Consider the following 22,613-nt stretch of genomic DNA (forward strand, 5'->3'; position numbering starts at 1 on the left):
CTTACTAACCGTCAGAAAAGTGAAATTCTTGCGGTAAGTATAAGTTAATTAAAACAACTGAGTACACATAGCAATCCCAATGCATACAGACACGCGTTGGGAAGTATTCTACACGTACACCCCTAGGTGAGAATGTCGGTGGAAAGTCTTTTGTGTACCTGGAATGACGGGCGCCTCCGACACCAGAACTGATAAATGGATAGGAGCAATTAAGAAACAAGGTAGCCCGTGATTTTCATACAAGAACTTCTACTTCGCATCTATTGTCCACTAAATGGATACTTTAAGTGTCTTAAAGCTGTCTGACCTGCCTGGTGAAGTGTTCGCAAAGCACTATAACGTGTCAAAATTTGGTGACTAACGATGACCGTGCTGAAGGAGATGCTATCAGTTGGCATGGCCTACTCGAGAAAGTGTACGTCAGATACGGTTAGCGCGAGGAACGACAATGAACTGACGATGATGAGCGTTTTATTATTACTTAACACTGCTAAATTTCTCTGGAGAATTATTCAGTGCAGAATGACAGTCTAAGGGGACCGCTTGCGTTATCAGTTTAGTTAGCGTTGAAGCACGGCTGCTACTTCTATCTTTCCACAAAATGAGTAGTACAAGTTCAGCCGTTCTGTTACTATGCTTGGCTGCGCAACTGCTGTTGGTGTTGGTATGTGATTCGAGGGCGTTAAACTCTAGTTGGCAGGAGAGTGAGACAATGACATGGGACAGGCTTGAACCAAATACATGGCATCCTCTCTACAGTTGGAGTAGAAACAGCCCGATAGCAAGAAAGCATGCACAAGCAACGCGCGTTCTACACAAAACGGCAAACGAACAGTTTAGAAAATTGCTGCTGTTGTATGGTGGTGAGAGCAGTGATTCTGACGACAGAACGTGGATCTATGATTATCATTCTAACTCTTGGGAAGTGATCAGACAACAATCAGGACCTCGAGGGATCACACACCACACGATGGTAACACTTTGTGACACGCAAGTTCTGCTGTTTGGTGGTTATCAGTCTCGGTCTTCATCTAAAAGCAAAGCTTGTAGCAACGAAACGTGGATATTTGATATGAAACAAAAGGTCTGGAGACGAGTTGACACGTCCGTTGAATCTAAGACTGGAAAGGTTCACGTCACTCCGAGATGCAGACACACCGCTGCTGTAGTGCACTTCCAGAAGACGTCATGCACCTGCAAGGAATCTATGGTCATTTACAGCGGATTTTATCGGAATGATTACACGTGGGATTCGTACGCAAACGAGGGTCTCAATGATATGTGGATGCTCGTGTGTAGCAACGATGTTCCTCTGAGTTACAAGTGGATCAAATTTCAACAAACAGCTCCGAGATTAGCTTACCCAGGAGCCGTTTCAATATCTAGTAAGACACAGTTGTACGTTGTTGGCTCGCCGATGTATTACGGAGACGGCAAGTATCACTTGTCGCCCAAAGGAAGCGGTCTGTGTTGGGAAGTGTGGTCATATTCGTTGTCAGCAAGCACATGGTCGAAACATAGTAATTGCTACGTGCGCCAATCCGGTCTTGGGCGGATAATTTATATCACGAGTTCAAATCAAAAGCAATATATTCTACTTTGTTGCTCTCGGTCGTTCGACGCTTATGATGTCATTGAAGGGAGATGGTCTCGAAAAAATTCTTCTATTCCTCCCTCAGAGGAACCACCTAACTGGTCTTTGTCTCTCGTTACTACAGCTCAGTTAAGAGAAAGTGTTTTAGCGTTTGCAAGACGAGTTATGCAAGGTTCAGCTCCTAGTGAGATGTGGGAGTTGACTATATGTGATGATAATGATAAAGACATTTGGATTTGGTCGAGAAAACCGGATATTAAGCGCAATCCTCTTAAAGGGAAATTGTTTAGCGTGGGCGGACTAACACCTGCACAGAACGAGATTCTGTTGTTTGGTGGCCTTAACATAGGACATGACAGGAACCAGCAACCTGCCCTGGATACCATGATGGAAAGATTGGATTTAACTACTTCCAAATGGTCAACAGAAAAAGACGTAACAAGCAATGCACCACCTTTTGCATTACTTTCTACAGCAACAGTTCTATCAGATTCTATTCTAATTTACTACGGTGGTGTGCGAGTGCAGATGCTCTCCTTATGTATGGATATGATTGCATTTCACGATTCAACTTGGGGCTATTACAACCAGCTGAGAGTTTGGGTCAAGTACTCCGAGACAGGGCGGCGGCCACTGCCAAGAATGGCGCATTCTGCTGTCGCATCAGACAAGCGAACAATGATATTGTACGGAGGCGCTAGAGTGGTTTCAAGAAATTGTAACTTTGAAATGATTGTCCGGCGGGATCTCTGGAGTTTCACTTTACCGCCAAATAGAGATTCGGTAGATCTTTCATACCAGCAATCTAATGTGAAGTGGCTTTTGCTAGACAATTCCGGTCCATACAATTCCTATTTATCCTCTTTAGTCAAAATTGACCAAACTCTTTATGTATATGGTGGATCTGGAACCGACAATAGTATTTCCCGAACTGAAAATAGAAATTTGTCTGTTATGGTAATGAAATGCAGGTGCTCAAATAGTCTATGGAAGTACAACCTATCAAGCAAAGTTGGATGGCAAGAGATCATTTACTCAGGCTTAGGTCCAGGCAAACTGTGTGCACCTACCGCCAACCAGTTTGGTGACCACATGCTGATCACAGGCGGTTGCAGTAGCTACTTTGAAGTGCGATTTAATTTCGAGATGCAACTTCCAGAATATCGCTGTCCATTGGAACCAGCAACGGCAGGCGTGTGGATGTATGACCCTGCATCTGTACGATGGTTGCGGTTGATCAGTCAACCAGCTTATCGCGACACCATACTCGGTCCGACGGTTATTGTTTGGAACGACCTTCTCTTGTATTTCGGTGGAATTCCAACGAATTCACTTTCATCAGGCGACATCTTGGAAGACTGGAGTGGTTTTTATATGTACAGACCGGCCTGCCCACCGGGCACGCAAAGTGCTGATATTATGAAATACGCGTGTTCTGATTGCTCTGTGGGCTCTTACGCTGCCACGTCTAATTCCAACTGCTCTCGATGTCCACACGGTCTCACCACATTAGATAAAGCGTCTACAAGCAACGAAATGTGCAGGCAGTGTGTGCCCGGATATTGTGGTCACGGTACATGTACTGTTACGTTAGCCTCGCAAGCCAGGCTCAATTCCGGCAAAAGCTCCTCGTCCTCGCGTCATTCACGTGCGTTTAGTTCAGCGACTGCGCGGAAGAGCCTGGCTTGCGAGGCTACTGTTACGTTGCCAGGTCCGGAGCCCAACTGCTTGTGCCAATTCGGATTTACCAACGATGAAGACGGACTGTGTACCGTTCCAACCTACTATATGGCTGGATTGGGATTTCTAGCAGGAGTCGTTCTTCTTGCACTCGTCGCCGTTATGGTGGCCAAATTTCGAAGAACAAGAAGAAATCACGATGACATGATCAGACACAAGGAGCAAGAGTTAATAGAGCTCACTAACAGCTGGAACATCGACTCTAAAGAGTTAGCACTGCGACAACGGATCGATCGAGACTCTCCCGGAGGATACGGCGAGGTCTACCAAGCGGAGTATAGAGAGATGATCGTGGCAGTCAAGAAGTTGCAAGGAATCCATCAACATCTCGACAGAATCGAGTTGGAGTTCGAGCGGGAGATCGAGGTGATGAGAACCATTAGACATCCGAACATCGTTCTGTTTCTTGGAGGCGGTCGCTACCATGATGACGGTTGCCCATTTCTCGTTGTGGAGTATATGGCTAGAGGGTCGTTGGCGGCGATTCTAAAAAACGAAGACATCGAGTTGGAAGATAGTCTGAAACTAAGGTTTACTCTAGAGGCAGCCAAAGGACTGAGATTTCTTCACGGTCAACGTCCTCCTCGTGTGCACCGTGACCTTAAGAGTGGTAATCTGTTGGTCAGCCAGCGATGGGTAGTCAAGGTGGCCGATTTTGGAGCAGCTCGATTGGTACGAGAAGAAGGCAAGAATCAAGAGTCTGTTAGAGGAGAGGGACGACTCGATCCCGAAGCTCCACTACTCCATGCAGACTATCAGCTATCGTTGTGTGTGGGAACGCCACATTGGTGTGCACCAGAGATACTGTGTGCAGACAACTACGGAACACCTGCGGATGTCTACAGGTATACATACATACATACATACATACATACATACATACATACATACATACATACATACATACATACATACATACATACATACATACATACATACACACATGCACACACACACACACACATACATATATATATATATATATATATATATATATATATATATATATATATATATATATATATATATATATGTATACATGCATATACACTTTTGATGTCGTGGCTGTCGTAGTTTGAGAGTTATTTTTATTACTGCAAATATTCTTACTCGAGTATTGTTGATAAACAGTTTTACTTAAAGGTCATCCACGATTCTAATGATTATGTGCTTGCTGGGAAAAGTCACGTGCTTTTTCCATTTGACGTAATGCATTGATTAACTCATTCTGTGGTGTGTGGGACTGTTTGTCGGTCCGCTATTTAAATATTTACGGTCGTTGTAGACAGTTCTAGTTTTGAATTTTCTTTTTAATACTATTGTACTTTTTACCCAGTTTTGGTATCGTGATGTGGGAAATTTGGTCAAGAAAAGTTCCATATGAAGATTGTCATTTCCGTTCTGTTATCGACTTGAAGTCAGCCGTTTTGAGGGGAGTAAGGCCTACCATATCTGATGATACACAAAATGATTACGTCAACTTCATGCGTCGCTGTTGGGCAGCAGACAGTGCCGCTCGACCTTCGTTTCAAGAAGTGGTGTTCCGGATAGATGATATGATTGAGGGTGACGCTCTTGTCAGTGAAGAGAGACAATACAGCGGCGTAGCCAGGTGTACCGTTTGGAGGTTGCACACAGAATCTGAGACTGATGAGACACAGAAGTATCCGTTGATTCAATGAAAACAATGACTGCGAACATTAATTACGTGCTGATATCTATCTTATCTGTATACTAATAAAATTGACGGTGTTTGTATGTGTATATATATATATAAGTTTGATAGCCGGTTATACCTGATTACCCACGAGGCTAGCTGAAATTTGAGGTACAAGCGTAACTCGGCATGGGTAAGAACATATAGGCAGGGTGGCGTAGTCCTTCAGCTTCATTCGGTTTCCTTTTGAACCCGTTCTTTGCATGGGCTATATTTGCAGGCGAAAGTTACAACTATATGTGTGGGTATTTCTTCCATTGAGATGCCACAGAAGAAGACGACTGCCATAGGCCGTCGCTTATCTGTTGCCAAGAGACATAAACCTTGAGGAACCAAGAGGAAACGTGATGGAAGGCTGTTAGCCAACAGGGAGAACATCGCGCGAGCACGACAGGAAGAGACCCCAGAACAACGTGAAAGAAGGCTGTCGGGCACCAAGGAACACATCGCGCGAGCACAACATGAAGAGACCCCATGCAGAACAACGAAGGCTGTCGGCCACCAACACGCTCAGAGAGTCAGATACCTCCGGACCGTGACGTGTGTTGCCATTGTGCTACCCTCCTCATACTACTAGGGCTCAGTACCAGTAAAAGTGCAGCTGGCTTAAGGAAGAAATGCTCACAGATAATAAGTCATTGCACGTAACAGCCACTTTACCATTTACCACTGCCCCAGAGCCGCAGACTGCCTTATAGTCTCGCGTGGCCAGACCCTCCTCCTCTTCCACGCAGTTATAAGTTATAACTCTAATCTTCTACTTCTAATCAATCTCTAAGTGTGGTCGTATTCGTTGTCAGCAAGTGCATGGTCTAACTATGGTTGTTGCTTCATGCACGAGTCGTTTCCTGAGCGGATAATGGATTTTACGGGTTCAATTCCAGAGGAACAGTGTCTCGTTTCTTGTTGCTCGAAACTAATGGTTGCATGGTTATTGTGTAACGCAAGAGAGCTGGTTTACATTGTTTAATTCAAGTCGTAGTGTGTCTTTCTTTTTGTCTCACAGTGCTGCGGCCCGAGTAAGAGAAAGTGTTCTAGCGTTTGGTAGACGATTTCGACAGGGTACCTCTTCTAGTGATCATGAGATGTGGGAGTTACCATATCATCTGATGACAACAGCTCGTCATCTATTTGGAGCTCTACTTGGAGCTGGTCGACAAAGCCCGAAGTTGAACTCGGTTCTCTCAAAGGGAAATGTTTCAGCGTTGGGAACAACTCTTGCGCAGAACGACATTCTTTTGTTTGTGGATTTAATATCGGACAATGCAAGCGACGACCGCTCGCCATTTGCCGATAGCCTAGTGAACAGATTAGATTTGACTACTATGAAATGGTCAACAGAAACAACGTAACCAGCAGCACTCAAACTTTTGCCAACTTTTGCATTATTTTCTACAGCAAACGTTTATCAGATTCTATTCTAATACTACGGCGGTGTGGGGGTGTATCTCATTAGCACATGTTTCGATAAGGTTCCATTTTATCGTTCTACTTGGGGGCTATTACAACGATAAGTTAATTAAAGCCAATAAGAAATGGGCGTTTCCCATAGCAGCGTAAAGTCTAGCCCCCCCCCATTTCTAGAGGTCACGCTATGCCGCTGTGACTATTTCAATAATATGATTTTGTTGCTACTATGCTTTTTATATTAGTTAGAAAGATAGGCAAAATGTTGACTTGTGGTTGAAATAATGTTGTCATGTTGTCTGGTTTTGTTTAGAGTGAGGATATACAATTGCCGTTAATTCAATCGAGCACGTTGGTGAATTCTAGTGGTAGTGGAAGAAAAAATATTAAAGCGAGGACTAGAACAGAGCGGCCACGTTTAGCAAAGAAGTTGCAGATTTTTTCTAAGTAACTGATGTTCTTTGTTTAACATACTTGCAGGATAGTATGCAGACAGACAGACAGACAGACAGACAGACAGACAGACAGACAGACAGACTGACACACACACACACACACACACACACACACACACACACACACGCGCGCGCGCGCGCACACACACACACACACACACACACACACACACACACACACAAGCAAACCAGTTCTTACAATTAACCAACAAAAGTCGTACATTGGTAACGGACAGAAACAGTTTGATTTAAATGGAAAATATATGTATTGAGACAGACAGACAGACAGACAGACAGACAGACAGACAGACAGACAGACAGACAGACAGACAGACAAGTGAGTTACAGAGCAGGAAAACTGAATGATCAATAGGTAGATGAACAGAATAAAAGACTGACAGCAATCGTGTTGACAGACAATCGACATTTCAGTCAGACTCTATAGTGAATTGAAAGCTGGACTTTGTTACTGCAGATGATATTACAGACTAAACTAACTTTCTATCAACAGAACTCTTCCTGGCCAGCAAAGACGTCAAGATTACGTCAATAACATTGAAGACAGTCTTGTTTCTCACCCTCTTGGTTTCTATCCTCACTTACAAGAAGCAGTATTATCAGATGTATGGGACATTGATATTCAATGCATATGCAAATGTAGTTAAACATTGGTATGTGTGTGTTGGTCAGCTATTTGATGAGGTGATGGACATTTTAGATCCAGAAGTGATAGCATCGGTGAGACAAGCATCGTAGTCTTGTGTTTATTTGTTGCAATTAAAGTCAAAATGACTTACAAGTACAGTAGAACCTTGTTAATCTAAACAGCACTGTACTGTACCTTCCCGCAGATAGCTGTTTGAATTACTGAATGTGTTTGAATTCATGAAATGCTTGGCCTCAGAAATTGTGCTTTACTCAGTACCATATCACTAACTAAGTGTATGTTGTGCAACTTTGTCTTCAATTCATCCGCGATGGATTGCTATGTGTCATTTATGGTCAGCATTTGCGTAGATGTTTAACCTTCTAGTATTGACCAGACAAAATGCTTGATAACCCAAACTTAGTTGCCTCAGAATTTCTAACATGGTCTCTGGATTTGCGAGGCCTCATGCTGGACTGTGGGATTACCCAGTGTTTGGATTAGTGAGGTTCTACTGTAAGATTGCCCGGCTTTTTTTTTATTAAAGCTTGCATGTCACCAAACTATTTACTCACTTGCTTACAATATTTGTCTGTCTGTCTATCTGTCTGTCTGTCTGTCTGTATGTATGTATGTATGTATGTATGTCTGTATATTTATGTATGTATGTCTTTTGATGTACGATGAATCAAGCACAGAGTTGCAGTGCTCAAAATTACTGCTGGTTATCGGTCAATGGCTGATCATATTTGGATAATGACTGGTGATAGCTGCTAATTATCAGTCAAGGTGCCTTGTCAACTTTAGTAGGTCATTAGTGTTGAGAAGAGCTATCCCAGCTCTATGAACGCCAAGTGTATATATAGTCTATATACCTATGTGATACAATGTATAATATGTTAGCTATGTACATTATTTAGCACCATCTATTTAGTCTCTGTTCATGTGTTGGCCTCTGAAATTAGCATCTTAACAATCTATAGTACTGCCCACTTTTTACCTTATTTGTCAGTCCGCAATCTTGTTTGCATGAGAGGGACGGCCTTGTATGTTTATCTAAGTCTTGTGATAGGACATGCAGTTAGCTATTGTTGTGTTACTATACTATGAATGCTGTAACATCTTTAGCGAATTATGATACATGCTGTGTTTGGTACGGTACATGCAACATGAGTAGTTAGTGAGCTTATAGTATACTGAACATCTGTTCAAACTTCCCTGTTACTCTTTGTCTTTAAATTCATTGTTAGAGTGTTGTGTATCTGGACAAAGTTGCACAGTTTCTTTACCCAAAAGATGCCCCGATGACCCATGAGCCTGTGCGTGTGAGAACTGATGGCAATTGCTTTTTTGGGCTATTGCGATGTCCTTGACAGGAAATGAAGAAAACCACCAGCAACTCTGTCACCACGCTGCATAACAGCTCTGCAACAAGCCACTTAAACTCCCACTGAAGACTTATTAATGAAACTGATCGTAGAACAAGTATTAGACGACGTTATCTGATCTGCTAGAGGTCAGTGTCGAGGGAAATCAACTTGAAAATTTTGATTCAAGCGCTGCTGTATAGATCAATAGGTGGTCAGACTGTTCAAGAACTCATCATGAAAGTCACTCCCAAAAAAGAAATGAATGCATCAGCAGAGAGATCATCTATCAACACTTCAGTGATCAATGAGGCAACTGAAAACTGAAACAGTATGTGAGGAAGAGAAGTCAGTATCTCTGGATGATTGGGGGACTCTTGGATCTTGAATGATGAGTGAGATATGGTCACACTACCACAACTTGCATCGTCACACTAGCGCAACTCGCATGTTGTCAGAATAGCGTCTCAGATCTGTACATCTCCATACAAAGATGTTTATAATGTGGTGTTAGAGTAAATTGCTTAATTTGATGTAAAACTGTACGGTTTCCGGTTTCCTATGTTTTGTTAGTTACTGCAATTTTAGGTGCTTTCATATTGTAAACTAAATTTAGTAATGTGTATTCAACTGACTGTTGCTTCTTGGTTTTTGATTGCTAATTAAATTAGTGATTAATAAATTGTTATTGCTAAATGCTTTTTATTTACTAACTAAATTAGACGACCGGTAAAAAACGAGTGACCGGCTATAACTTCTGGCATTACCAGCCATACGTCCGATTAACTTTGAAAACTAAATTTTGAGCTCTGGAGCTGGACGTAAGCATGGCTCACCCTTGAAGCAAAGACATTCTAACTAGAGCGTCTAAAGAGGCAGGCTATGCAGCTGAGAGACGTGAGATGAGAAAGAAAAGCAAATACGAAGCCTTGTCAGTTCAGGATGCCACAACACCTAACTTAGTTCCTCTGGTCTTTGAACACTTTGGGTTCTGGGGTCAGGAGGCTGATAACTTCCTGAGCTCACTCTCGAAGAAATCAAAAGATTTGGAGGGCAGAAGTACTGAAGCCGACTTTAGGACAAGATGGCGTAGACAGATTTCTATAACTATGCAGAGATGTAATGCTAGAGTTATACTAAAGAAGATAAGTAGATTGCATGTAGTTAAGATAGACTATTTTTTATTAGATGTAGATATTCAGCACTATGTTTATTAGGATAATAGCTATGACTTCAAACATTTCAGTAGTTTTTGTTAATGCTTAGGATGCTTTCATTATTGTGATTGCTACATTTACAGTTTGGGAAAGAATAAAACAATCTGTCTGTCTGTCTGTCTGTTTTTTATATAGTTTCCAACACCAAACTATCATACATTGCTGCTAAATCGCAAAGTTTGCGAGTCCACAACTAATAAGTAATCTAAATACAATATCTGTCTGTTTGTGTGTCTGTCTGTCTGTCTGTTCGTCTGTCTGTCCAATACATATATTTTCAACATTGAAATCTACATACAACACAACTAAGCAACTCTACTGTCTGTCTGTCTGGCTGTCTGTTTGTCTGTCTGTTTGTCTATTTGTATGTATACCGTATTTCTTCCAATGCAAACGCATCCTTTCAATAATTTCCACCTTCATGAACACGCAGTTCGGGGCTCATTTCCATTAATAGATGCTCACCTTCTAAAAACCACATGCTGCTGTAGTATGTACTGTATGAGCCATTATGCATTGTCATAATGAGGTTTGGAAAATAGAAGCCCACATTCCAATAATTTCTCTCCTTCTAATACAAGTCTAGTCTATGGACCATTCCAAACAATACAAGTAGTGGACTTGTATTAGAAGAAGTACGGCATGTACATGTACGTACTATATTTCTTGTCTGTTTTTCTGTCTCTATTAACTCAATACTTATGTATAATTACAATGACTGTATTATTCTCATTAGGAAGCGAGTAGTGAAATCGATGAAAAAGAAGTTTGATGTCTTCGTGACTCAGTTTGTCTTCTTCTCATGACGTTTTCTCTCTAGGACAGTGTGGCTGATGAACTGCTTATTGAGTCGCCAGTACTACTAGTGCCCTCACTGCATCAACTAACAACATCATCTGACAAGTACAGTGCGCTGACTTTTTTGTGATACACTCGTATACAAGCATGCACACAAAGAATGCAAACTTGAATATTTGTTACACACACACACACACACACACACACACACACACACACACACACACACACACACACACACACACACACACACACACACACACACACACACACACACACACACACACACACATGCTCGTAGCTGTGAAGCGAGTAGAACAGCTTTATTTACTAGTTAGAACAGTAAATTCTGTTTTATTTGAATTGAGTAGCACAGCAAAAGTGTTGGACAAGCTTATGTATGCCAGAACTAAGAACGCATGCTGATAAAGGTCTCTTGCCGCTTGGTGCAGTGTGAGAGCTGGTAGCGTGTTGACATCTTAACAGTGCCACTACTGCTTCCACTTTCCCTCTTCATATACTTTAGAAAACTCAGTCCTTTCGCTAAAGTGTAGGTTAAGAATTGTCTATTTGTATTTCTTGTAGAAACCATGTTGTCAAACGGCCAAGCTACAGATGGAGACCCCAATCAACAGTTAATCTTGACACAACTGATGGAAGAAGAAGGTTTTACTGAAACGTTGCTCATTATATATCTTTACCATCAACTATTGTTCTCTTCGCGCTGTGGTATCTCTCGATCTCCTTCACATTAGACAGACAGACAGACAGACACAGACAGACAGACAGAATTTAGTTGCTTTGCTTAGATGGTGTATAATAGCTCAATGTTTGAAAATATATGTAATGACAGACAGACAGACAGACAGACAGACAGACAGACAGACAGACAGACAGATGAGATTCTCGTCAGCACTGCCACCAATCAGTACCTTGCCCTGACTACGAATCAGAAATCTTTTGTAATAATATTATTAAGAGGTGGAGTTACATTTACCAACTTGCCCACAAAGATCCTCAAGTACTACCCCCTTGTACCTCCTAGTATAGAATCTGTGTGTGTATTTTAGGACACCGCTGTTGGTTCTCTTCATGGAGCTCAAGCATCTAGAGAGTTTATATTCACAACAAGAATAGACGAATGCTAAGGGTACTGTACACATTCTTTATAATCATTCTTTGTTGTATGACTGACCAGTGATTATATGCTCATAGATGTTATCATCAATTACTACAGAAGACAAAACATCAGTATGAATTATAGAAGTAGAGTTTATACATGCTTAACTAATTAATTTATTATTTATTGACAATCCTAATGCAAAGAATATGTCAATATCTCAAAATGTGTCTAGATGGACATTGCTCTCGTTCAGTGTATGCAGCAGGGGATTCTGTTCTCTGTCTTTCTTTCCGTCCTAGTGTGAGACCATCCGCGCGAGTTGCGGGAGTCCGAGGCAGGCGCGCCGTTTGTAACGCAAACGGCTGTCTAGCACGCGATAGTAACGACCTCATTCGGTCACTGTACACTGGTTTTCAGTCGGTATGTGTCATTGTGTATGACGTATTATTGCAGTAAAGTTCTCGTCCATTTTGTACAATCATCGAAGGCAATGGTCGACTTCTATTGCAGGTAAGCATGCACTCGCACTGAACGGCTAGGAATGAGTTGGTTGTTAGCGGCTAGCAAAGCAGACCTTGTTCCAGTTCTTTTTTTGCGCGCTTCTCTAACACGTGACCGTGACATGTGCTGTTGCACGTGTAAGTGAAGCACGTTTGGCACGTTTACAGTACTGTAGTAGAGTGGAAGAAGGTAATGGGAACGGGTGTAACTTTTGATTACGCATTCAGCCAGAAGTGAAACATTCTGAATACTAATGGCCATATGTCAATTGAAGGCCGACAGATAATTCTGCTCATCGTCAGCTCCATGGGTTTTTCATACTGTATTCAAATTCAATAACTCTAGAGGCGTGGTCTTGAACGTTTTGTAGAGGAAAGGTTCTTTGATGCAACCAAAACAGAATCAGAATTATGGCTATTAGTGATGTCCTAATTCTGCAATTATAATGCTTCAGGGAATTCCATGGCCTCTACCTATTCCCTAACCACCCTGCACATGCAAAGGCATGCACATAGTACCAAAATGTTCTAATAAGACCCTTGCCCTTGTAGTGACTAATACGGTAAGATCTTCAATTCAGATTTAAAAGGGGATAGTACTACTACAGGTTGTTTTATTGTAAGATTCAAAGATGTGGAATATTTTAACACAAGCCTAGGGGTTCTCTGGTCTTCTCTTGTTTTATGGATACTTCTCAAGCATTTGATTGATTCAGTCGGGGTCTATCAAAATATTAGATGTGGTTTCAACAATATAGTGTTCTACTTTGCAGTGTTGCATATGCATGGTATGGCAAATTGAATGCCAAGGTTATATGGGGTCAGGTTTAGAAATGGTTTTTGTGAGGTTGGAGTGTCATTGCCAGTTTATTCTGTATTCAGATTGATGATTACATCTTAAACAGTTGGCATCATCTGGATGTAGTTGCTGTGTTGAAAATGCTATAGTCTCGACACTAGGCATTCCTCCGGCCGCTCTTGATGGTTCTTCCACATGACTCCAGCAATGGGGCATGCTATGTCGGAGCTGTTGCATATGCTGATGATGCAGTATTTGCTTGTTATATGGCACTGCAAGCATTTACAATCACTGCATATGTTCAGCAAGTTGGTATTTTAATTTTAAAACGACAAAGTGCATTTGATTTATGTCAAGTAAAGCAAGATGAATGCCACTCCCTGGATAGTTGTCCGTTACAATTATTTCACCAATGGAAACATCTTGCTGTTTGAGTCAAAGGGTGTCTATTGATTGTGAGGTTACATTGTTTGCACCTTTTGACATGGATTTCATCTGTAGTTTTGTAGCGATTAAGATCTATACAAGTTGCTGGGAATGATGTTCTAAGAAGCATCTGCAACGATTCCTACCAATATCATGTTGGTACAATTTTGACGTCAACAAGTCTTTTTCTTGTGGTACATATAATTAAGAGACAAAGACAACAAGTTTGAAACACTTTCACAATCATCGAATCGTGTTGGTTAGGTATTATTACAATCAATGAACGCTTTTGTCTTCACTGATTGTAGGTTATGAATGTCACATGTGTGTATTCAGTAAGAGAGATATCAGGACCATCTGTAGCTGCAGCAGTTAGAAATCATTTTGTTGCCTTTGTGTCATCATCAAGAACTGATGCAGCTCGAGTAGCAGTTGATTGGTTGAAGAAACTTTTGTGTTTAGTAAATAGCTCTTAGAGAGGTGTTTCCTGACACTAATGCGGTATGTAAATATTATTTATTGCCGTTTTTGTAATACTGTAATTGGTCTGATTTTCTTTGTTGTTGTTATTATTCATAGCTGTATGTTGTTTACACCAGTTCTCCTTGTGTGATGCAAATTTAAGATTTGTTCTATGACATATTGAATGATTGGAATGAGTAGTAAGAAATTACCCTTTGCTGTACTGTGATCTTTTGTCTTGGGTGTTCTTTACTCATGTTAACGTTTTGAGTCTAGTGACATGAACCACATGCATACTGTATATTACCATGCATATGCAGTCACACAAAAGCCAAGTACTTACCAGAAGTGAACTAAAAAACAAGCTGTCATCCGGTTTGAAGGTCTTCCTTGTGTCAATTAATGGGAAATTGGAGAACTGCTATATCCAAAGTACCTTAATGCGTAGAGAGGATTATTTAGTTCAAATAATGTAGTGCTTAGGAATGGTGAAGGGGGCTCAGAAGAAGAGATCTAGTTGCCAAATCTTAGATCTACATCTAATCTGAGTATAGAGGAAGTGACACACGCATAGGATATAGCGTGTCAGAGTGGCGCGATTTTGACACCTGTAGTTGCTTTTGTACATATCAACGGCAGTCAACGTGTTAATCTCACACGTCATATCATTTTCGTGCTACTTTCTCTCCAACACTCAGTGGGTGGGGAAAATAGAAGGAACAGTTTGCATGACCATGAGAGCTAGTCATGTACCTTTGTAAAATAGCCAATATATCAGCTATAGTTTGCCTCTAGTGTTTATATGAGTTCTCTATTGTGTAAACTAGCATCTAAGATGACGTTATCTCTATTGTTTATTGTTTGACTTTACATGAACAGCTAATTTGAGATTAGATTAAAGGGGGATTTAGAGGGAGATCCGGTTCTGCGGAACGGGGATCAGCGTGTCTAAGAATCCATCACGTGTGCACACTGACAGGTTTATGATAGAGTAAGGGTATGTAAGTGTTGCAAACTGTATATAATTTTTCAATTCCAATAATTCACATAGAAACCTCAATAGCCATTTCGTGGTGGTAAATTTCCAACAAGAAAATACTCTACTGATTCCATGCCTCTTCGCTTTACTAAAAATACGCTATTTGGACATAAACTTGGTCTTAGATATTCCTTTCCCTTCTCTTAGGCCGTCCTGCTAGGTTCCGTGGTAAATTGTTGTTTTTGTCTTAGGGCAATTCGTCCATGGGCAACAGTTTCTCTGCTTACTGACCATCAGAAAAGTGAAATTCTTGCGGTAAGTATATAGGTTAAAACAACAAGGAACTGAGTCCCCATATATCCCCATGCATACAGACACGCGTTGAGAAGTATTCTACACGTACACCCCTAGGTGAGAATGTTGGTGGAAAGTCTTGTGCACCTGGAATGACGGGCGTCTCCAACACCAGAACTGATAAATGTATAGGAGCAATTAAGAAACAAGGTAGCCCGTGATTTCATACAAGAACTTCTACTTCGCATCTATTGTACACTAAATGGAGACTTTAAGTGTCTTAACTTAAAGCTGTCTGACCTGCCTGTTCGCAAAGCACTATAACGTGTCAAAATTTGGTGACTAACGATCACCGTGTTGAAGGAGATGCTATCAGTTGGCACGGCCTACTCGAGAAAGTGTGCGTCAGATATGGATAGCGCGAGGAACGACAATGAACTGAAGATGATGAGCGTTTTATTGTTAACACTGCTAAATTTCTCTGGGGAATTATTCGGTACAGAACGACAGTCTAAAAGGAGCGCTTGCATTATCAGTTTAGTTAGCGTTGAAGCACGGCTGCTACTTCTATCTTTCCACAAAATGAGTAGTACAAGTTCAGCCGTTCTGTTACTATGCTTGGCTGCGCAACTGCTGTTGGTGCTGGCATGTGATTCGATGGCGTCAAACTCTAGTTGGCAGGAGAGTGAGACAATGACATGGGACAGACTTGAACCAAATACATGGCATCCTCTCTACAGTTGGAGTAGAAACAGCCCCATAGCAAGAAAGCATGCACAAGCAACGCACGTTCTACACAAAACGGCAAACGAACAGTTTAGAAAATTGCTGCTGTTGTATGGTGGTGAGAGCAGTGATTCTGACGACAGAACGTGGATCTATGATTATCATTCTAACTCTTGGGAAGTGATCAGACAACAATCAGGACCTCGAGGGATCACACACCACACGATGGTAACACTTTGTGACACGCAAGTTCTACTGTTTGGTGGTTATCAGTCTCGGTCTTCATCTAAAAGCAAAGCTTGTAGCAACGAAACGTGGATATTTGATATGAAACAAAAGGTCTGGAGACGAGTTGACACGTCCGTTGAATCTAAGACTGGAAAGGTTCACGTCACTCCGAGATGCAGACACACCGCTGCTGTAGTTCACTTCCAGAAGACGTCATGCACCTGCAAGGAATCTATGGTCATTTACAGCGGATTTTATCAGAGTGATCACACGTGGGATTCGCACGCAAACGAGGGTCTCAATGATATGTGGATGCTTGTGTGTAGCAACGATGTTCCTCTGGGTTACAAGTGGATCCAATTTCAACAAACAGCTCCGATATTAGCTTACCCAGGAGCCGTTTCAGTATCTAGTAAGAGACAGTTGTACGTTGTTGGCTCGTGGATGTATTACAGAGACGGCAAGTATCACTTGCCGCCCAAAGGAAGCGGTCTGTGTTGGGAAGTGTGGTCATATTCGTTGTCAGCAAGCGCATGGTTGAAACATGGTGATTGCTACGTGAGCCAATCCGGTCTTGGGCAGATAATTTATATCACGAGTTCAAATAAAAAGCAATATATTCTACTTTGTTGCTCTCGGTTGTTCGACGCTTATGATGTCATTGAAGAGAGATGGTCTCGAAAAGAATCTACAATTTATCCCAGGGAGGAACGGACTATGTGGTTTTTGTCTCTCGTTACTACAGCTCAGTTAGGAGAAAGTGTTTTAGCGTTCGCTAGACGATTTATACAAGGTCCAGCTCCTAGTGAGATGTGGGAGTTGACTATACTTGATGATAATGATAAAGACATTTGGATCTGGTGGAGAAAAACAGATATTAAGCGCAATCCTCTTAAAGGGAAATTGTTTAGCGTGGGCGGACTAACACCTGCACAGAACGAGATTCTGTTGTTTGGTGGCCTTAACATTAGACATGACAGGAACCAGCGACCTGCTCCAGATACCATGATGGAGAGATTTGATTTAACTACTTCCAAATGGTCAACAGAAAAAGGCTTAACAAGCAATACACCACCTTTTGCATTACTTTCTACAACAACAGTTCTATCAGATTCTATTCTAATCTACTACGGTGGTGCGCGAGTGCAGATGCTCTCCTCATGTATGGATATGATTGCATTTCATGATTCAACTTGGGGCTATTACAACCAGCTGAGAGTTTGGATCAAGTACTCTGAGACGGGGCGGCGGCCGCTGCCAAGAATGGCGCATTCTGCTGTCGCATCAGACAAGCGAACAATGATATTGTACGGAGGCGCTAGATTAGTTTCAAAAAATTGTAACATAGAAATGATTGTCCGGCGGGATCTCTGGAGTTTCACTTTACCCCCACTTACAGATCCCGTAGATCTTTCATACGAGCAATCTAATGCGAAGTGGCTTTTGCTAAACGATTCCGGTCCAAACAATTCCTATTTATCCTCTTTAGTCAAAATTGACCAAACTCTTTATGTATATGGTGGATCCGGACCCGACCATAGTTTTTCCCTAACTGAAAAAAGTTCATCTTTTATTATGAAAATGAAATGCAATTGCTCAAATAGTCTGTGGAAGTACAACCTATCAAGCAAAGTTGGATGGCAAGAGATCATTTACTCAGGCTTAGGTCCAGGCAAACTGTGTACACCTACTGCCAACCAGTTTGGTGACCACATGCTGATCACAGGCGGTTGCAGTAGCTACTTTGAAGTGCGATTTAATGTCGAGACGCAACTTCCAGAATATCGCTGTCCATTGGAACCAGCAACGGCAGGCGTGTGGATGTATGACCCTGCATCTGTACGATGGTTGCGGTTGATCAGTCAACCAGCTTATCGCGACACCATACTCGGTCCGACGGTTATTGTTTGGAACGACCTTCTCTTGTATTTCGGTGGAATTCCAACGAATTCACTTTCATCAGGCGACATCTTGGAAGACTGGAGTGGTTTTTATATGTACAGACCGGCCTGCCCACCAGGCACGCAAAGTGCTGATATTATGAAATACGCGTGTTCTGATTGCTCTGTGGGCTCTTACGCTGCCACGTCTAATTCCAGCTGCTCTCGATGTCCACTCGGTCTCACCACATTAGGTAAAGCGTCTACAAACGAGGAAATGTGCAGACAGTGTGTGCCCGGATATTGTGGTCACGGTACATGTACTGTTACGTTGATAGGTCCGGAGCCCAACTGCGTATGCCAATTCGGATTTACCAACGATGAAGACGGACTGTGTACCGTTCCAACCTACTATATGGCTGGATCGGGATTTCTAGCAGGAGTCGTTCTTCTTGCACTCGTCGCCGTTATGGTGGCCAAATTTCGAAGAACAAGAAGAAATCACGATGACATGATCAGACACAAGGAGCTAGAGTTAACAGAGCTCACTAACAGCTGGAACATCGACTCTAGAGAGTTAGCACTGCGACAACGGATCGATCGAGACTCTCCCGGAGGATACGGCGAGGTCTATCAAGCGGAGTATAGAGAGATGATCGTGGCAGTCAAGAAGTTGCAAGGAATCCATCAACATCTCGACAGAATCGAGTTGGAGTTCGAGCGGGAGATCGAGGTGATGAGAACCATTAGACATCCGAACATCGTTCTGTTTCTTGGAGGCGGTCGCTACCATGACGACGGTTGCCCATTTCTCGTTGTGGAGTATATGGCTAGAGGGTCATTGGCGGCGATTCTAAAAAACGAAGACATCGAGTTGGAAGATAGTCTGAAACTAAGGTTTACTCTAGAGGCAGCCAAAGGACTGAGATTTCTTCACAGTCAACGTCCTCCTCGTGTGCACCGTGACCTTAAGAGTGGTAATCTGTTGGTCAGCCAGCGATGGGTAGTCAAGGTGGCCGATTTTGGAGCAGCTCGATTGGTACGAGAAGAAGGCAAGAATCAAGAGTCTGTTAGAGGAGAGGGACCACTCGATCCAGAAGCTCCACTACTTCATGCAGACTATCAGCTATCGCTGTGTGTGGGAACGCCACATTGGTGTGCACCAGAGATACTGTGTGCAGACAAATACGGAACACCTGCGGATGTCTACAGGTATACATACATACATACATACATACATACATACATACATACATACATACATACATACATACATAGATACATACATACATACATACATACATACATACATACATACATACATACATACATACATACTTACAGACATACATAAATATATATATATATATATATATATATATATATATATATACACATGCATATGCACTTTTGATGTCGTTGCTGTCGTAGTTTGAGATGTATTTTTATTACTACAGATATTCTTATTAAAGTATTTTTGATAAACAGTTTTACTTAAAGGTCATCCACGATTCTAATGATTATGTGCTTGCTGGGAAAAGTCACGTGCTTTTTCCATTTGACGTAATGCATTGCTTAACTCATTCTGTGGTGTGTGGGACTGTTTGTCGGTCCGCTATTTAAATATTTACGGTCGTTGTAGACAGTTCTAGTTTTGAATTTTCTTTTTAATACTATTGTACTTTTTACCCAGTTTTGGTATCGTGATGTGGGAAATTTGGTCAAGAAAAGTTCCATATGAAGATTGTCATTTCCGTTCTGTTATCGACTTGAAGTCAGCCGTTTTGAGGGGAGTAAGGCCTACCATATCTGATGATACACAAAATGATTACGTCAACTTCATGCGTCGCTGTTGGGCAGCAGACAGTGCCGCTCGACCTTCGTTTCAAGAAGTGGTGTCCCGGATAGATGATATGATTGAGGGTGACGCTCTTGTCAGTGAGGAGAGACAATACAGTGGCGTAGCCAGGTGTACCGTTTGGAGGTTGCACACAGAATCTGAGACTGATGAGACACAGAAGTATCCGTTGATTCAATGAAAACAATGACTGCGAACATTAATTACGTGCTGATATCTATCTTATCTGTATACTAATAAAATTGACGGTGTTTGTATGTATATATATAAACTGGTTGATAGGTATAACCGGCTATCGACCAGTTTGATAGCCGGTTATACCTGACACCCACGAGGCTAGCTGAAATTTGGGGTATAAGCGTAACTCGGCATGGGTAAGAGCAAATAGGCAGGATGGCGTCGGCCTTCAGCTTCATTCGGTTTCCTTTTGAACCCGTTCTTTGCATGGGCTATATTTGCAGGCGAAACTTACAACTATATCTGTGGGTATTTCTTTCATTGAGATGCCACAGAAGAAGAGGACTACCCTAGGCCGTCGCATATCTGTTGCCATGAGACAAAAACCTTGAGGAACCAAGAGGAAACGTGATGGAAGGCTGTTGGCCAACAGGGACAACATCGCGTGAGAAACATGAAGAGACCCCATGCAGAACAACGAAGGCTGTCGGCCACCAACACACTCAGAGAGAGAGAGAGAGAGAGAGTCAGCTACCTCCGGACTGTGACATGTGTCGCCATTGTGCTACCCTCATACTACTAGGGCTCAATATAGTCTCGCGTAGCCAGACCCCTTTCCGCCGCGGCCTCCCCGGCAAAATGGGGTCTGGTGTACGGCCTTTGATGTCGCTGTGTGCCGCGTAGCCAGAAATCGGCTATCTAAAGACCGGATTTAGTTTCTTAAACGCTTCACTAAAGACGAGACTGGTATGCACGCAATGCAATCCTATCTCAATAGCTTCTCTTGTTTCGTAGAGAACAACTCGAAGACTACAGCTAGAGTCGTTGCTGTTTGTGAAATCTGCATGTCTACAGCAGCGATTAAACGCGGCCGCGGGGACGTTGACGTCGACAGGCTTCGATTTCATGCAGACATGATCGACGTCGTACGATCTATCGTTGTGCGCTCGTGTCACAACGGAGACTGAATGCGAACGTACTCAGTGCGGTTTGCTGTTTTTTGACGTCTAAAGCGACCGCATACAGTCCGGAGTGAGCGATATCTGGAAGGGCTTGGAGTTGCATGACGTCATCGAAACAAGATGAGTCGTCTTTCTGTGTTTGGGTAATCATTTCATGTGTTTTGTGCATTGTTTTGGTGAACACATACAGTAGCAACCAGGAAGAGACCAAATCGTTTAATCGCTGCTGTAGACATGCAGATTTCACAAACAGCAACGACTCTAGCTGTAGTCTTCGAGTTGTTCTCTACGAAACAAGAGAAGCTATTGAGATAGGATTGCATTGCGTGCATACCAGTCTCGTCTTTAGTGAAGCGTTTAAGAAACTAAATCCGGTCTTTAGATAGCCGATTTCTGGCTACGCGGCACACAGCGACATCAAAGGCCGTGTACACCAGACCCCATTTCGCCGGGGAGGCCGCGGCGGAAAGGGGTCTGGCTACGCGAGACTAGGCTCAATACCAGTAAAAGTGCAGCCGGCATAAGAAAGAAAGGCCCACAGATAATAAGGCATTGCACGTAACAGCCACTTTACCACTTATCACTGCCCGAGAGCCGCAGACTGCCCTATAGTCTCGCGTGGCCAGGCCCTCCTCCTCTTCCATGCAGTTATAAGTTATAACTCCAATCTTCTACTTCTAATCAATCTCTAAGTGTGGTCGTATTCGTTGTCAGCAAGTGCATGGTCTAACTATGGTTGTTGCTTCATGCACGAGTCGTTTCCTGAGCCGATGATGGATGTGACTGGTTCAATTCCGGAGGAACAGTGTCTCGTTTCTTGTTGCTCGAAACTAATGGTTGCATGGTTATTGTGTAGCGCAAGAGAGCTGGTTTACATTGTTTAATTCAAGTCGTAGTGTGTCTTTGTCTCACAGTGCTACGGCCCGAGTAAGAGAAAGTGTTCTAGCATTTGGTAGACGATTTCGGCAGGGTACCTCTTCTAGTGATCATGAGATGTGGGAGTTACCATATCATCTGATGACAACAGCTCGTCATCTATTTGGAGCTCTACTTGGAGCTGGTCGACAAAGCCCGAAGTTGAACTCGGTTCTCTCAAAGGGAAAGTTTCAGCGTGGGGAGCAACTCCTGCGCAGAACGACATTTTTTTGTTTGTGGATTTAATATCGAACAATGCAAGCGACGACCGCTCGTCATTTGCTGATACCCTAGTGAACAGATTAGATTTGACTACTATGAAATGGTCAACAGAAGAAACGTG

At 42.4% G+C, this 22,613-nt stretch overlaps 3 protein-coding genes across 5 annotated transcripts; all 3 read left to right on the forward strand.

The window, feature by feature from the left end:
* The first annotated feature begins 2,658 nt into the window (after nucleotides 1-2,658).
* LOC134189877 (uncharacterized) lies at nucleotides 2,659-5,104 on the forward strand. The gene is made up of 2 exons (XM_062658270.1): nucleotides 2,659-4,179; nucleotides 4,671-5,104. The coding sequence occupies exons 1-2, from the start codon at nucleotides 2,687-2,689 to the stop codon at nucleotides 5,014-5,016; spliced, it is 1,839 nt and encodes a 612-aa protein (XP_062514254.1). The 5' UTR covers nucleotides 2,659-2,686; the 3' UTR covers nucleotides 5,017-5,104.
* An 806-nt stretch (nucleotides 5,105-5,910) lies between these two features.
* Nucleotides 5,911-12,293, forward strand: LOC134190291 (uncharacterized). Its single transcript, XM_062658743.1, has 8 exons — nucleotides 5,911-5,981; nucleotides 6,058-6,352; nucleotides 6,772-6,905; nucleotides 7,425-7,536; nucleotides 7,604-7,651; nucleotides 10,880-10,909; nucleotides 10,964-11,051; nucleotides 11,527-12,293. The coding sequence occupies exons 1-8, from the start codon at nucleotides 5,911-5,913 to the stop codon at nucleotides 11,694-11,696; spliced, it is 948 nt and encodes a 315-aa protein (XP_062514727.1). The 3' UTR covers nucleotides 11,697-12,293.
* Nucleotides 12,294-12,394: 101 nt separating this feature from the next.
* Nucleotides 12,395-20,481, forward strand: LOC134189803 (probable serine/threonine-protein kinase drkA). 3 transcript variants are annotated; one of them, XR_009971541.1, is made up of 3 exons: nucleotides 12,395-12,574; nucleotides 15,482-15,545; nucleotides 20,052-20,161. XR_009971541.1 is itself a non-coding variant. In XM_062658185.1 (2 exons), the coding sequence occupies exons 1-2, from the start codon at nucleotides 18,054-18,056 to the stop codon at nucleotides 20,395-20,397; spliced, it is 1,863 nt and encodes a 620-aa protein (XP_062514169.1). In that variant the 5' UTR covers nucleotides 17,849-18,053; the 3' UTR covers nucleotides 20,398-20,481. The 3 variants fall into 3 exon arrangements, 1 of the variants encoding a protein (XP_062514169.1); XR_009971542.1 differs by lacking the exons at nucleotides 15,482-15,545; nucleotides 20,052-20,161 and adding an exon at nucleotides 14,098-14,414; XM_062658185.1 differs by lacking the exons at nucleotides 12,395-12,574; nucleotides 15,482-15,545 and adding an exon at nucleotides 17,849-19,570 and having other exon boundaries at nucleotides 20,052-20,481.
* The last annotated feature ends 2,132 nt before the right edge of the window (nucleotides 20,482-22,613 follow it).

This window comes from Corticium candelabrum, chromosome 14 (genome assembly GCF_963422355.1).
Source record: "Corticium candelabrum chromosome 14, ooCorCand1.1, whole genome shotgun sequence".
NCBI classification, from domain to species: domain Eukaryota; kingdom Metazoa; phylum Porifera; class Homoscleromorpha; order Homosclerophorida; family Plakinidae; genus Corticium; species Corticium candelabrum.